A 15,974-nucleotide genomic window follows, 5' to 3' on the forward strand; every position below is an offset into this window, starting at 1 on the left:
CAATTCATTTATTTCTTTGTTAATCAAGTACCTAATTGACTACCACTAGATGGAATTTTTCCATCCTATGATACTTATTTACTCTTACAGTGCTTTTCATAGTTGGCATCCGCGATGCACACAGCTGCTCATGACACCTGGAGTACTAGAAGCTGTTTGTTGTGGGCTCGGCAACAACACAATGTGTGTACATCAGCCTTGCACGCTATTAATGCCTCTTTGTCTGTCACTGACATCTGGCGACATGGTCCATCAGAATGTGTTATGGACCGAGCTTTCTGTTGTGTTCCTCAGGATGATCTTGTGCCATTTTAGTACTTCAACAATTCATCGGCCCTCTACCATCACAACCTTCCTTCGCACATAGTTACCAGCACTATTTCCATCTACATTAATTTGTTTGCTGGAGCTCGGTGATAGCTGTCATAGGGGTGTCTTCACAAGCATTCTCAACTTTTGATTTTTATATTTTGCAATTCAGCAGAGCTCTCTTCTAGATATTTGACCTTTCCTTCAATGGCTTTTGATCTTGAAGAAGCAATCATCATTGACGATGATGCCAGCAGTGCGACACTGGAGGGCGACAATTTCCGAGTGCAAGAGGTTTTCCATCCGGAGGATTTCATGACCGACGATGATTTTGAACTTTATCTTACGAGCCTATCCGCCAATGCGACCCGTCCAAACCGCCATCGAGCTCGCTCTTTATCCCCGGTTCCTGCACCTACAAGGGAAAGTGTCCCTCAACTCTCAATCGGCGGGAAGACATACAGAAAGGGCAAGTCTGTCGAATTGAACGACGGAACCTTTCTCCGCATTCAAGAAGTGTTACGCGCTGGCACCAACGAAATCTTCTTCAAAGGACATCGCCTTCAGCGCCTTGAACACATGGATACGCTTGTCCCCGATTGGTTAAACGAGCTATGTTGGACCATAGACTTGAATTCGCCTGATACTGAGAGTACCGAGGGGCTTGAAGAGGTCTCGATCAGTGATGTCCGGAGTTTGCGCCTAATTCGGTTTACTAACCATTCCTACGTGGACATGAACATTACCATGAGCACTAACAGCTTCCAGAGTGACGACGAGCGTCGAGAAGAGGGCCTGCTTTACTGCCGCATCAAATATATCCGGGTTTGGGATAAGGCTGCAGGTCGAAAATCGCGTGTCGTTGAGGAATCCTTGGTATTTCTAGAGCCGAAGGAATGCGATTCCGGCTTTGATTGCGAACCTGCCAACCTTCGCTACGCTTGGAGAGGATCGACGCAACTAGGCGGGAGTCACAAGCCAGATTTTGTTGATCTCACCGGAAGTGGTGAGGTTAGAGCTCAGTATACTTTTGGGGACGGATTCTGTGGTGCCGGTGGTGTTTCTCGCGGAGCTCTACAAGCGGGTTTATACGTGCGCTGGGGGTTCGACAAGTGTCATAAGGCTATGGATACTTACCGGCTCAATTTTAGGACGGCAGTCGGAGAGACCTGTGAGGTTGCTCATTTTCTTACAAATGATGCTAAGGATATCATGGTCGATATACTGCACTTCTCCCCTCCGTGTCAAACATTTTCGTCCGCGAAGACCGTTGCCGCACCTACAGACAATGCGAACGAGGCCTGTATTTTCTCCGCCAGGGAGCTCTTGCTAAGGGTCAAGCCTAGAATTGCGACTATGGAAGAAACTTCCGGCCTTCAAGAAAGGCATAAAGAATTCCTTTATGCGACGATTCTTACTTTTATTGATCTTGGCTATTCGATCAGATGGAAGCTACTGACATGCGAAGCGTATGGAGTTCCGCAGCAGAGAAAACGCCTTGTGATTATTGGAGCTGGGTAAATTACCCTCCACCGCTTCGGACATTCTTTTGGGATAACTAACCAATTTTCTTCTTCTTTATAAAGACCAGGCGAATCCCTTCCCCCCTTCCCCAAACCAACGCACGGCCCTCCCGATTCCAATCTCCGCCCGTACCGCACCATCCTCGACGCCATCGGCAACATTCCCGAGGGCGCGCCAGATCACGACCCGAAGCGAGCTTACTTCCGCAACATCACCAAAACCCCATACTCGCCACGCTCGTTTGCGAAAACAATTACGTGCAATGGTGGAGACAACTTCCATCCCAGTGGCACCAGGGCATATACCCATCGGGAAGCCGCATGCCTACAGACGTTTCCTATGGAGCATCAGTTCTGTGGGGTGGGGGTGCTGAAGCAGATTGGAAACGCGGTCCCGCCGATGCTTGCGAAGGCGATTTTTACGGAAATAGTCAAAGATTTGGAGAGGGCGGATGGCGTGAGGCGGTGAGGATGGTGGACCGGGTCTTCTTGGGCTATGCTGAGGCTTATTGTCGATTCTGCGGTGGCCTGGCTGGTCCGATCGAAGGTTTTGTCGATGTGAACGAGGATACCTGCATGAAGGGTGTAGTGGTGGTTTATTTGTTGATAAGTATTTTCCGCGCCTTGTTGAGGTGGCTTTGTTTGTCATCAGACTTCCGCTCTTTTGTGCCTAGCCATTTTGTTGAAAGGCCCTTTTGGTAGGGAGCATATTGTCCAGCCGATTGGAGTCAAAGAGCTCGTGAAAATCATTCAACAGGTGGGCTATATTCGCATAAATACAAATTTAAGGACATTGCCATTCTGTGGTGCAAGAATGGGTATATTATTGAATCACCTCCTCCCTTCCAGTTTAGCCGTTGATGCCTCCAGATCACAATGAGAGTAGGCTCCAACAGCTGTATTATAACAGATCATAGCTGAGATCATTCCCACTCTTAGCTTATGCCAACCTATGCCGTTCGGCCTCGCGGCGCCTTGTCCCCGCTTGCGTTTCACTCGTCTCCACGCATATAACCGAAGATATTGTAAATCCGTCTTGGTCTGAATCCGTAGAGTTTCGCATATGTACCTCGCTCGCATTTCTAAAAAACCAAAAGGGCAGAATACAAAAGTAGCAGTTCATTGAGATTAGAAGCCTAGGACAATTCATATTAGTAAAGAAAATATTGAAAATGGGATATAATTACGCACCTGATTCAGTGTTTCCTTCACCCATGCTCTTATTGGAGCTGCTACCGCTGAGGATGGACCCCAAAACACCATCCACATACGGGGCGCCGCTCCATTTCTGGTGGGTGAGAACGTCAACTCCCATCTCCTTTTCGCGCTTCTGGACAAGGTTCACGTATGAAAGCATGCCGTCCTCCTTGAAACCTCTGGAGAGCTCAGTGGTCACCGTTGCGTTGGTGTGAAGGCCAGCGAGTGAGATAAGTTGTAGCACAAATCTGTAGCGTGTTAGAGTTGTGAAAAAAACATTCAATTTTCTTTGGAGCTGTGTTCTCACCCATGCTTTGCAAGGTCCCAGATGAATGACTTCAGGCTGGCTTCGTCAAAGCCCTGTCCCATCCAGTTAAATGAAGGGCTGAGATTGTAAACCAATTTCTTGCCTGGGAACTGCTCTCGAATTTCACCAGCAAATCTAGCGGCATTCTTGACATTCGGGTCACCGGTTTCAACCCAAAGGAGATCGGCATAAGGCGCAAAGTTGATTGCGCGCTTGACAGCAGCCGCTTCACCGGCGCGATAGTGATAGTAGCCTTCGCGGGTTCTTGGAATGTCCCACGACCAGAACACCGGTGACTTTGTGAATTCGTCCGCGAGAGCTCGACGCTGCGAGATGGACATGTCCCGATTCTCGCGAACCTTTGTTGTGTACTCGTTGATGGTGGCTTCGGATGCGCCCTCGGAGACGAGGTGCTGTTCCACGGCTAAAGGGGAGGTCAGACCATAGAGTCATCTTTCAGGCCAAGATTTTAAATACCTTCATCGAATGTCACCAGTTTATGTTCCTTCACCCACTTGGACTCGAATGCGTCGATTTCAGCTCCAGTAGCGCCATCCAGCTCCATCTTTTGCAATGTTTCCGACAGCGGCTCACCGGCCTCAGTAACTCCGAGAATGAATTCGTGGTCTCGAACGTCAATGGTGCTGCTGAGTAGCTTTCCACTTTCGGAATCAGTCCTGGCGATGACCAGATTTTCAGTTCCCATGAGATCCCATTGGAATCGTGCGGCTACCAATCGATTGATGTGTTCGGCGATGGGGACCAAGACCTTTCCAGCAAGATGTCCACACTTCTTCCCCCCATGGAGCTGATCTTCGAAGTGGACCGCGGCGGCACCGTTTTCAGCAAATAGCTTCGCAAGCTTCATCACTGCGGTCAAGCCCCCGTGTCTACAAAGTATGAGCAATACGCTGAAACGGAGGGGGAAATGGAATGTACCAACCCTGTGTCGCCGTCTGCCACGATTGGCCGCAGATAGTCGACGTATGGAGTGGCTTTTTTCTGTTCGGGAGTGAGCTTTCGTCGCGCATCCCAATGTCTGCGGTCATGCATCTGTTGCGCCTTGAACAGACGCTGGACTTGGTTCGGAACTGTATTGTACGGATAGTCGCCAAAGTCAGGCGAAACTTCGTTGGTGGTTGTCAGCAGAGACGAGCAGGCCCATCCGGAGATGTACAGGACTTCTTGGTTAGGGGCTTGCTGCGTCATCTGAACCGGGTCGATTGCGCCAACTACTCCATGCATTAGCAGCCACTTGATTTCAAAGTCTCCGTCGGCCACATACGCGTGTGCAAAGGCTCCCCCTTGGCGGCCTTTTCATTCAAAAGGTTGAAGAGTTTCCGCGCCATCAACGAGCTGGGATACGCCTGCTGCAAGGACCCTCGTTTGCTGACGACATCCGCAGCCGAATAGGGCCGTTTAATGCCTTCGTACCGGGGCGTTGCCCACCACTGGTTGACGGCGTTGACCTGCTCCTCGAAGAGCGCATCTTCGGCGGCGCCTGCTTTCTCCGACGTCGAGAGCAGCTGATAGGCGTCTGCAGGAAATTCAATCGACACAGGCGGCTTGACTGCTGGAAGCCGCGACGCCATTCGAACCGACGTGTAGGCAAGACGCCCAGCAGCGGCGCGAGGGAGGAGGGCCGGGTGCGGAGGTTGTCCGGCGAGTCGGAGCTGGCGGGGGAAGCAGCGAGAGGCGTTGCGAAACATGGCGTGTGCGTGCCCGAGGGAGCAGAGGGCAGTATATTCAAGCAGAAGAGCTCTCGCAGCCGGCCGTGATGGTCCAAAGCATTGATCTGTTATGATAATGATATAAAAACGAGCCAGACGGCCTCGCTTACATACGCAATCAGATAAGACAAGCCGCCGACCCGGGCTGCAGTACATGACGGTACCGCCAAGCCTCGGACCGGCCGCACAAACCACCCTGCCCGCCGGTCTCCGTGCGTATCGTCACGTACCGGCTAGGACCGGCGGGGGCTGTGATTGGCTGTGCCGCCCACCTCGGATCGAGCGAAACGAACGGGCGGCCGGGGGTCGAATTTCGCTTCTTCTTCTCTTCTTCTTCTGCTTCGGATCCTCTCGCTCTGCGCGATTCCTCTCCCTCAGTCCTTGTCCTCGCGGTGCAATTGATCCTCAGAACAAGACGTTGACGATTCAAAAACATCTGGGCGTTATGTCGGTCGCTAACCCTGTGCTTCGCCGTCTCTCCGCCCGCACCCCACGCGCCTTTGCTCTGAACCGCCTGCCCGTTGCTGCTCGCCAGTCCGCCTCCCCCAGACACTTCTCGCCGCACCAGATCTCGCAGCCCAGGTCGTTTTCCACCATGACCGCCTTGCACTCTGCTGCCGGTCCCACGACCGCGGGCCCCAGGGAGTATGACCCGGAGATCAATGACATGGCCAGCTACATCCACAAGTACAATGTGGACTCGGACCTTGCGGTACGGGCGTGATGCTCCTTTTTATTGTCGCTGTGGAGTCGAGAGCTTATGTGTGCCTTCTAGTTCGATACTGCCCGATGGGTTTTCCTGGACACTCTGGGCTGCGGTCTGGAGGGCTTGCGGTTCAAGGAGTGCACCAAGCTCCTTGGCCCGATCGTCCCCGGCACCGTGGTTCCCAACGGCGCGAGGGTCCCAGGAACACCGTTCCAGCTGGATCCCGTCAACGGTGCGTTCAACATTGGCGCCATGGTCCGCTGGCTCGACTACAATGACTGCTGGTTGGCCGCGGAGTGGGGCCATCCCTCCGACAACTTGGGCGGTATCCTTGCCGTCGCCGACTGGATCTCGCGCACCAACCGCGCCGGCGGGAGCTTGGGCAACGGCAAGGTCTTGAAGATCCGCGATGTGCTCGAGGCCATGATCAAGGCCCATGAAATCCAGGGTGTCCTTGCCTTGGAGAACTCCTACAACAAGGTCGGATTGGACCATGTTGTCTTGGTCAAGGTTGCGACCACCGCCGTTGTCTCCAAGCTCATGGGCTTGACCGAACAGCAAACTGCAGACGCCATCACCCAGGCCTGGGTTGACGGCCAGAGCTTGCGGACGTACAGACACTCCCCCAACACCATGTCTCGTAAGTCATGGGCGGCCGGAGATGCCTGCCAGCGCGCGGTCAACCTGGTCCTCAAGGTCCAGAAGGGTGAGCCCGGTATTCCCACCGTCCTCTCCGCCCCCGTCTGGGGCTTCTACGATGTGCTCTTCAAGGGCAAGAAGTTCCAGTTCCAGCGTCCATATGGAAGCTACGTGATGGAGAACGTCCTCTTCAAGGTCTCCTATCCAGGTACGTATTGGGCCTGCAACGCCAAATCAGGTTGTCTCTGACCCTATTCTGTAGCCGAATTCCACTCCCAGACCGCTATCGAAGCCGCGACCAAGGTCAACGCGACCCTCGCCAAGATGGGCAAGTCTGCTGAAGACATCAAGGAGGTCACCATCAGAACCCACGAAGCTTGCGTCCGCATCATCGACAAACAGTTCAAGCCCATGGACAACTTTGCGGACCGTGACCACTGCATCCAGGTTGGTTCCCGCTTGGCCCGTGATAAATGCATTAGAATTGCACATTAACCGCATGTCTGCTTTAGTACATGGTTTCCACCATGCTCGTCTTCAACCGCCTTGTCGCCACCGACTACACTGATGGATCCGAAGCTGCCACCTCTCCGCTAGTTGAGTCTCTGCGCAAGCGCATCCGATGCGTGGAGGATCCTCAGATGACCAAGGACTACCATGACCCTGCGCTCCGCACCATCCCCAACGCCCTCACCGTCACGTTGAACGACGGCACCGTTCTGGAGGAGATTGTTGTCGATGCTCCTCTGGGCCACCGCCTCCGCCGTGAAGAGGCCAAGCCCGAGATCCTGGCCAAGTACAAGCGCCACCTCGAGGCCCACTACGATTCCTCCAAGGTCAAGAGTTTGATCGACCTCGGCCTTAAGCAGCAGGAGTTGGAGAACACCGATGTTGACAAGTACGTTGACTTGTACGTCAAGGAAAAGGTTGACTTTTAGACGGGGAATAGAAGGAGTTGTTTTTCTTAGCTGTTGGATCTAGCTCGTTCGTGCCTTTGGCCGTGTTTGCACCCGTTCTTTGTTCTGGCGTACAATCAAAAGCAGCTTCGGGCATGAATCTCTCGTAATTGTCAAGGGAGATGCGACGGCAGAGGGCATGTGAAGTATTCGATGTGATCCTGTATATTCTATTTTGTTTTTATTTCAGCATGACAGACGGTCAAGCAAAGACCTTCAATTTCAACAGCGTCCATCACAGCATTTCCTTTGCTCTCAAATTTCATCCGAGCTTCAAGCGACGAGAGACCAGCTCCGCCCATGAGACAGCGCTGAAACCGCAACTGTCTGCCCGCACCCCAGTTTGTAACGGTGCCAGCGCGCTTGGCGCTTCGAGTGGCCCTTGGAACCCGTTGAGCCTGACCGCTGGCTGGGTGCTTGCTGATGCCTGCGAACATCTTTCTGTCATGCAGTGGCCTGACAGGTTCATCCGGTCGCACGAATGGCTGTCTCATACCCAGTCAAACCTGGGGGGGAATCTGTGGCTTTTTTCTCCGGGGAGATCGCGTAACTATATTGCCGTAGTTACTTTTTTTGCGACTTGCCAGACTCAGGATGGAGGTTGATACATAAGTCGGGGCCCTTTCGTCTCGAATGTGTTGGCGATGGCGAGTCCGGCTCTCGAGGAGGAATTATCTTCTACTGGGTTGCTTTTATTTCTGCCTTTTATCCACCGCTGCTTTGTCTTTTGTTGATCTATAGTGTATTGGACATTGGCTGCTCGCGCTCCTTTTTGCAATGAAATTCCATCTCGCTGCCGCGACGACGCTATTTGCCTTTGCCGTCTCACAGGCAACGGTGCCAGAGGATCTTAAAGGTGGCTTTCGCTCAGGTTCAATCGAGCTGCAGCTAAGTTTTGGCGGAGATGCGTCCGAGGGTCTTGCTGATGGCGCCGTGGTATCCAAGGAGGGTGAGTATAGGAGATCACTCTACTTACGATCGTGCTCTGACATAAAGACTAGATGCATCGCGCACACCCACCTTTGCCTTGGGCGATGCGTCGGGCGTTAACAGAGCGCTCGGGTTCACCATTATGATGGTCGACACCACCGATCGGAATTCGAGGCGAGTCCACTATCTGCAGACTGATTTCAAGGCGACGGGCGAGAAGACCAAGATCGAATCGTCGAGCCAGCCCGTGGTCCCGTACGCGGCTCCCGGGAGCAAGGGCGAAACTGGGAAGAGGGAATATTCGTTTTTGATGTATCTACAGCGGCCAGGGGCCCAGATGAGCAATGTCCCTGCGGCGGGCGATACCATCGATGTCAAGGAGTTTGAGAAACAGAATGGATTGCCGGATGCTCGAACCGGCATGGCCATCAGCGTGGATATGGGCGGAGATGGCGCAAGGCCTCCAGCTGACCCTGCGAGAACATCTTCCACGACTGCCGCTGTGAGCACAACTGCATCATTGCCCACTTCCAGCTCAAGCTCTATTGTCTCCATTTCGAGCACGTCCGCTACCGCTATCACATCGACAGCAGCTCCGCCGGAATCAGAAAACCCATTCAACAGAGTGGACCCGGGCCTCTTCCCGTTCCCCTTTTCATTCCCTGTTGCGACACCCACGGCCGATCCGATCGCCATCCCAACGACTATTATTACATCAAGCACGGGTGTGTCACCAGCCTCTAACAATGCAACTGCCACAGTCCCCAGTCTACAGGGAGCTAACGAGAGCACCGGCACTTCATCAGGGCGGAATCCCCCCACGGTCGCCACCTCCGCGACGGATGAGGCTACGACAGACCCACCTGCAGCAGAGGAAACGGGAGAAAGAAGGCCGGAGATGCCCATATTCACGCAGACCAGCTTTGTGGTCGTGGCGCCATCGGGTCCGGACCGTGCGAATGCGAACGGCGCACCGCCTGAAGAAACGCCGGGATCGTTGCAGGACTCGGGGGCGAAGATGCTGGGCGCTGGGGCATTGAGGGCAGGCCTGATGCTGGGGGTGGCCGTGTTGGCGTTGCTGTAGGATTGATTTGCAAGAGCTTGATGCTTTGCACTGTGGCATGGGGCGATGATTTGTATGACTTTTGATGGCGATTGACTCGCTGATGTTTTCTACTTGGTGCATCGAAGCGGCTCGAGTGCTGCTCAGCGTAATTTGTTTAACTATGGTTTCAATTTAATCGGCGGGTTTCTATTCGAATGAGTGAAATTGTACAGTGATGTCTAGCAACTCATCAACTCAGTCGATAGATCATAGATGCCTCCTCTATTAGTGCCGGTCCTTTTATACCGAGAGGTGGAAATACCGAGGTCGAAACCCCAGCAACGCACCCCAGCTTCTCCAGACGGACGGCTAATCCACCGCACCGAGAGATACCGTGGGGAAAAGCGGATTGCGAGCTGCGGGAGATGTTATGTTGTAATCATGGCCGCTGCTCGGCTAACTATCTTGCCTCTTCTTTGCCCTTTGCTCTCATTCCCTCCGACTTCTCTCCCTTTGCTCTGAAGTTATCCCCCCTTGCGATCTTCCATTCGGACCGGCAAACACCAAGAGATCAACCTTGACGGGCAAAGATGGCGTTGAGTACGTAAAACTACTTGTCTACCTCAAGGCTGTGCATCTATCAAGCTAACATACCGTCTTCCGTACAGCGACGGCTGCCCTGGTTGCTGGCGGCGCCAGTGTGGCCGCATATCTAAATGCCAAATACCACATCCATCGCGATCTCTCTACAATAACCAAGACCAAATCCGCCGAACGCGCCACCGCGCGTGCAGGTCCGTCATTTTGCATCTCCCCCCTTTCTCCACTGGAAGCCCCCTGTGCTGATTATGCGCCGCAGCGGCAAATGGCACCCTGTCAGCCTGGAATTTCTTCGCTGAGCAGGTGAAGAAGCAGCCCAATGCAACGTGCATCTGGACGCGAGAGGCGGAATTCACCTTCCAAGAAGCCCACGACATGGCGTGCCAGTACGGGCACTACTTGCTCTCCCTCGGCGTCAAGCGCGGCGACCTGGTTGCGGTCTATCTCCAGAACTGTTCCGAGTTTCCGATTCTGTGGCTGGGATTGTGGGCCATTGGCTGTTCTCCGGCTCTGATCAACTACAACCTGGCCGGGCCGGCGCTCATGCACTGCTTAAAGGTTAGCAGTGCGGAGATCCTGATCGTCGACTCCGATCCGGATTGCGCGGGCAGGGTTGAGGAACAGCGGGCGGCAATCGAGGGGGAGTTGAACATGAAACCCTTGCTTCTGGATGAAAACTTGAAATCGTATATTGCGACTTTCCCATCCGCCGTCCCTGATGAGTCGTTCCGAAAGGGCATTGAGGGCGGGTCGCCAGCCTGCCTGTTCTACACGAGCGGCACAACGGGTCTTCCCAAGGCGTCCGCATTCACCACGTCGCGAATGTACTATTCGATTCTGACGAGTGATTTATTTGAAAGCTCCCGAGGGTCGCGGGACCGCTGGTACAACTGCATGCCCCTGTATCACGGCACGGGAGGCGTCAGGCTCCAGGTCTGCCTGTGCCGCGGCGACTCGGTCGCGATTGGAAAGAAATTCAGCACTCGGAACTTTTGGAGAGATGTGATCGACTCCGAGTCGACGCATTTTATCTACGTGGGCGAGACCGCCAGATACCTCCTTTCGGCGCCTCCGTCGCCGCTGGACCGGCAGCACAAGGTTCGCGGCATGTACGGCAACGGATTGCGGCCCGATGTGTGGGAGCGGTTCCGAGAGCGATTCGGGGTCCCGTCCATCTGCGAATTCTTCAATAGCACGGAGGGGATGTTTGGCTTGCTGAACATCAACCACGGGCCCTACAGCGCCGCGTGCGTGGGCCACCACGGGCTGATCCTCCGCAAGCTGTTCCACAACACGTACATCCCCGTTGCGATCGACTCGGTAACGGGGGACATTCTCCGCGACCCGGCCACGGGCTTCGCCACGCGCATGTCGTACGAGGAAGGCGGGGAGATGATCGTCGCGGTGGCCAACGAGAGTGCGTTCCAGGGGTACTGGAAGAACCCAGAAGCGACATCGAAGAAGTTTGTGCGGGACATCTTTGAGAAAGGGGACCTGTATTACCGCACGGGGGATGCGCTGCGGCGCACCGCGGACGGGCACTGGCACTTCCTCGACCGGCTGGGGGACACGTTCCGGTGGAAGTCGGAGAACGTGTCGACGGCGGAGGTGGCGGTGGTGCTGGGGGAGTTCCCGGGGGTGCTGGAGGCCAACGTGTACGGGGTGCTGGTGCCCAACTACGAGGGCCGCGCGGGGTGTGCGGCGCTGCAGCTGGATCCGTCGGTGCGCGAGCGGTTCGACTGGGCGGGGCTGGTGCGGCATGCGCGGGAGAAGCTGCCGCGGTATGCGGTGCCGGTGTTCATCCGGGTGGTGGAGGCGTCGGATCACATCCACAACAACAAGCAGAACAAGGTGCCGCTGCGGGACGAGGGGGTTGACCCGGCGAAGAAGGGGACCAAGGTGAAGAACGGCGGGGCGGATCGGGTGCTGTGGATGAAGGCGGAGGAGGACACGTATAGTGAGTTTACGGCGGAGGACTGGGAGAGGTTGACGAGGAGTGAAGCCAGACTGTGAAGTATACGATAGACTAAGTTACTCCTTATTAGACGCTAGACGAGAAATGTACACGCAAAATAAACATACAACGCTCCGGGGAATCACAACACTATCAAACTATAAACCAATGGACCGCTGCGGCCACTGCAGCGCCTCCTCCCACTGGGGACCCTTGGGCTCAAAGGCGGCGGACAGCTCGACGATGAGGGCGCGGCCCGAGTTCCTGGCCCACCAGCGGCTGCCGTCGAGCTCGTGCAGCAGGACGCCCCAGTGCATGAGGATGAGGACGGGCAGGGGCTCCTGGTTCTGGACGGCAAAGACAAAGTCCTTGTCGACCATGGCGAGCCAGCCGAGGACGGCGTCGATGTTGGCGACGAGGGCGAAGCGGCGGAAGCAGCGGTGCAGCAGGGTGATGGCGTCCTGGCTGATGCGGTGCAGGGACGGGTTTGCGGTGTCGAGGGTGTCGTCGTTGAGGGTGGCGAGGCGCTTGAGGGCGAGCTCGGTGTGGTCGTCGATGCGGTCGGCGGCGGGACGGGCCCAAAAGTCGGACTTGGAGGCGAAGATGGTGCCCTCGTGCAGCCAGGGGCGGGTGAGCTTGAAGATGTTGCCGACGCCCTGCAGCAGCTCAAAGACGAAGATGATGTTCTCGGCCATGGAGCTGCCGCGGTCGCGGTCAGAGGTCATCTGCGGCAGGGCGATGCCGAGGGCGGTGGTGATGACAGAGTGCGCGAGCACGGGCTCGCAGTTGACGGGCGTGATGTTGTCGAGGGCGAGGCGGAAGGGCCCGATGGCCAGGTTGTAGTACTCGAGCGCAGTGTCGATGTAGGACAGCGCGGCGGGCGACGGCAGGCCAGTCGCGATGTGCAGCGAGGCCAGCGCCAGCATGCCGTTCATGAGAAAGTCGTAGCTGAGCGCCTTGCGCGGCAGCACCAGCTGCCAGGCACGGCGCTCCGAGTCCTCGATGCACAGGCTGGTGTAGGTGTCGGTGGCGAACTTGTGCATCAGCTCGAGGTCGCGCAGGGCCGTCTTGCGCGCAAACGAGCCGGCGCTGGCGGGCGGCAGCGAGGACGCATCAACACTCGGTTCTGGCGGCGGCGGGCGTGCAGGACGCTGCTCGGGCGGCGGGAGGCTGCGTTGGGCGCGCGAGTAGCTGCAGTCGAGCTCGCAGCGAGTGCACTGCAGACACAGCGAGCCGTTTTCATCGCACTGGCGAGTTAGCAAGAAGAGAATAGAATAGCAGAGATAGATGGAATCTACCTTGACCCGGCGCCCCTTGCACTGGTCGCAGCCGTTGCGGGACTTTTTATGCGGCCGTCGCGGCGGCATCGCGATGTCGATGGTCTGCGTATTCTGTGCGAGAACGATTCACTCACTCACTAGGGATTGTTAACACTCACTAGTTAGTTAACTAGTGTTCGCTCTCGCATTATCCCTGCAGCGAGAGCGAAAACGCCATCCGAGATATCAAACATATAAGAGACAAAAGAGGAGACGAGGATGATTCTGATCTATCCATCAATATGAGAGACTGATCTCTGATCTCCTTCAATATGGACTTCTCGCAGTGCACGGCGGTCGGCCCCCTGTGCCCCGTCGAGGCCACCACCTACGGCTACTATCCGCATCTCGCCGCAAACATCCTCTTCGCCGTCGTCTACGGCCTCTGCGCCCTCGCCCAGGTCGCCCTCGGCCTGCGCTTCCGCACCTGGACCTTCATGGTCGCCCTGGCCCTGGGCGCGTTCCTCGAGATGGCCGGCTACATCGGCCGCATCCTCATGCACGACAACCCGTGGGCGTCCGGTCCCTTCAAGCTGCAGATTGTCACCATCATCCTGGGCCCGACCCTCGTTGCCGCCGCCATCTACCTCACCCTCAAGCACCTCGTCCTGTACCTGGGCCCCCAGCACTCGCGCATCCCCGCCCGCCTCTACACCTGGATCTTCATCTCCTGCGACGTCTGCTCGCTGGTCCTGCAGGCCATTGGCGGCGGGGTTGCCGCTGCCGCCGGCCGCACCGACCAGCACAAGCTCGCCGTCGGGAACAACATCATCATCACCGGCATTGCCTTTCAGGTCGCCACCATGACCGTCTGCGGCCTGCTGGGCCTCGATTTTTTTGTCCGCGCTTCGAGAAACGGCGCCTTTGACGCCCGTGAACGCCGGTCCGAAAAGGAGACCCACTGGAGGGCCTTTAAGATATTCTGCTGTGCCGAGATTCTGGCATACACCACGGTCTTAATCCGCTGCATCTACCGGTAAGCGATCCATTATGCATAGCGTGCATCGGTGCTGACGAATGCGCGGTAGTATTCCAGAAATGGCCGGCGGCTGGGGCAACGAGCTCATGCAGAATGAAAAGGAGTTTTTGATCCTGGACGCAGCGTAAGGACATGGCCATAGTTATATCTCTACCACCCTGGCTAACTCACGTAGGATGATTGCCATCTCCGTCATCGCCCTGACCATCTTCCATCCGGGGATCTGGTTTCCCCCAATGCGAACCGGCTATCAAAAGGAGATTTGATCAGAATTCATTGATGTTTCTTGATATCCAACGTGTACATAGATCACAGGTTGCACAAAAGGGGGATTTTCCTTTTTCCTTTTTTCTTTTTCTTTTCTTTTTTTCCCCCCTCACAACAATACTCCGTACTCCGTAAATATAGAGATGGCTATGGGATACCACCATAAACTTCCATAGATTTTGAATATTGAGAAGCAACAGCATACACACACACAAGTTCTATCATGGCCCATATTCAACCCAATATATATATCCCAGCCTTCCACCAATCCCCTCACCAAGATGTTAAGCTAATAACCACTAGTTACCTTCGCTCTCTCAATTCTCTAACAATAGCTTCATATACTTCACCATCATATTTAAATTCATCAACCCGGCGCCCTGTACCCGTATATCGCAATCTCATCCGAACTCTGACAGCCTCTCCATACCTGTTCGTGAAGAAGTGTCGATTCTTCCTCCTGAAAACCATTACACGCCCGTCATCTTCAATGGGCACTTCTCCCCGGAACCTAGTTCTGTCACGGCGTGCAGGGGCGCACTGTTCTTCCTGCCTCTGGCGCCGGGCGAATGGACTGCGTGATGGGCGATCGAGCCGGGATGTATTGGAAGGAAACAGATTCTGACTGTGCTCATCTAGGGAGCCAAGGGACGCCACAGGGTCCATACTCGAAATGCCAGGCATCGAGCCGCCAATCGGGAAGCAAAAGCCTGGTGGGCGCAAATCTTCGATATTAGAACCAGGCAAAAGCGAGCCACGCCCACGAGGAACAAAATCCATCCCATCTAAGTCGCTCGATGGCGCGGTGGGCAAATGGGAAGCGCTCTTCCCTGGGTAGAAATCCTCCATGTCTATATCTCGCATCGCGTCGTGGCTAGATGTATTATGCTGTGTCATGTCTTCCGTATGGCTGGGGTCGTACGTTGGTTGCTGAGTGAGCGCCGGGCCGCCCAAATGAGCAGGAATTGGAGGTACAGGAGGAACCCCCTGTCTATAAGGGGGGGAAAGATGTGGATGTTGATTAATGTATCGAAATGCGATCTTGAATTCTAACTTGCGTCTTTTGGTAAGTCTGCCAACCCAGTCCGAGTACTCAGTGTCGTTGTCCGCTCTATCACGTCTAGCAGAGACTTGAAGGCCAAGATGAAAGAAACATTCTCTGAGAGACACACTACCATGATAGGCTTCAGGCGACCTGGAATCGACATTCGCGGCTATCGTACTGGCACTGATAATGTTGGAATGCCAAAGCATCCATTCTCTGGGGTCATCTGGACTTCGTTCCACCTTAAAAAAGATTGTCTCGTTGTAGTTGGTCAAAAAGCCGAACTTGCATTTTGTTGAGTGCAGATATTTTGCTATTTGCCCTACTTAAGGGTAAGTAATGAGGTGCAGCCATAGTTATAGTCAGGGCCTGTTCGGTTCGAGGTCGAATTCTTTTAACGGGCCTTATACGGAGCACGGGGTAACGGCCGTTAAGAGGTCGGTTTATAAGGATTTGAAAGGATAGGAA

The 15,974-nt window shown here is 54.9% G+C and overlaps 6 protein-coding genes across 6 annotated transcripts; 5 read left to right on the plus strand and 1 right to left on the minus strand.

The window, feature by feature from the left end:
• Positions 1–516: 516 nt before the first annotated feature.
• UREG_03572 (uncharacterized protein) lies at positions 517–2,301 on the plus strand (the record flags this gene model as incomplete). Its single annotated transcript, XM_002544009.1, has 2 exons — positions 517–1,826; positions 1,896–2,301. 2 exons carry the CDS (start codon positions 517–519, stop codon positions 2,299–2,301), a joined length of 1,716 nt encoding a protein of 571 aa, XP_002544055.1.
• A 659-nt stretch (positions 2,302–2,960) lies between these two features.
• On the minus strand, positions 2,961–5,045 carry UREG_03573 (isocitrate lyase; the record flags this gene model as incomplete). The annotated part of the gene is made up of 6 exons (XM_002544010.1): positions 2,961–2,968; positions 3,024–3,277; positions 3,337–3,760; positions 3,814–4,226; positions 4,280–4,568; positions 4,622–5,045. 6 exons carry the CDS (start codon positions 5,043–5,045, stop codon positions 2,961–2,963), a joined length of 1,812 nt encoding a protein of 603 aa, XP_002544056.1.
• Positions 5,046–5,661: 616 nt separating this feature from the next.
• UREG_03574 (2-methylcitrate dehydratase) lies at positions 5,662–7,349 on the plus strand (the record flags this gene model as incomplete). The annotated part of the gene is made up of 4 exons (XM_002544011.1): positions 5,662–5,778; positions 5,842–6,619; positions 6,674–6,858; positions 6,924–7,349. 4 exons carry the CDS (start codon positions 5,662–5,664, stop codon positions 7,347–7,349), a joined length of 1,506 nt encoding a protein of 501 aa, XP_002544057.1.
• Positions 7,350–8,144: 795 nt separating this feature from the next.
• UREG_03575 (uncharacterized protein) lies at positions 8,145–9,381 on the plus strand (the record flags this gene model as incomplete). The annotated part of the gene is made up of 2 exons (XM_002544012.1): positions 8,145–8,316; positions 8,369–9,381. The coding sequence occupies 2 exons, from the start codon at positions 8,145–8,147 to the stop codon at positions 9,379–9,381; spliced, it is 1,185 nt and encodes a 394-aa protein (XP_002544058.1).
• Positions 9,382–9,932: 551 nt separating this feature from the next.
• On the plus strand, positions 9,933–12,739 carry UREG_03576 (uncharacterized protein; the record flags this gene model as incomplete). The annotated part of the gene is made up of 4 exons (XM_002544013.1): positions 9,933–9,942; positions 10,011–10,136; positions 10,202–11,899; positions 11,988–12,739. The coding sequence occupies 4 exons, from the start codon at positions 9,933–9,935 to the stop codon at positions 12,737–12,739; spliced, it is 2,586 nt and encodes an 861-aa protein (XP_002544059.1).
• Positions 12,740–13,487: 748 nt separating this feature from the next.
• Positions 13,488–14,460, plus strand: UREG_03577 (uncharacterized protein; the record flags this gene model as incomplete). Its single annotated transcript, XM_002544014.1, has 3 exons — positions 13,488–14,191; positions 14,244–14,318; positions 14,370–14,460. The coding sequence occupies 3 exons, from the start codon at positions 13,488–13,490 to the stop codon at positions 14,458–14,460; spliced, it is 870 nt and encodes a 289-aa protein (XP_002544060.1).
• Positions 14,461–15,974: the final 1,514 nt, after the last annotated feature.

Source organism: Uncinocarpus reesii, genomic scaffold (assembly GCF_000003515.1).
Source record: "Uncinocarpus reesii 1704 scaffold_2 genomic scaffold, whole genome shotgun sequence".
Lineage (NCBI taxonomy): Eukaryota > Fungi > Ascomycota > Eurotiomycetes > Onygenales > Onygenaceae > Uncinocarpus > Uncinocarpus reesii.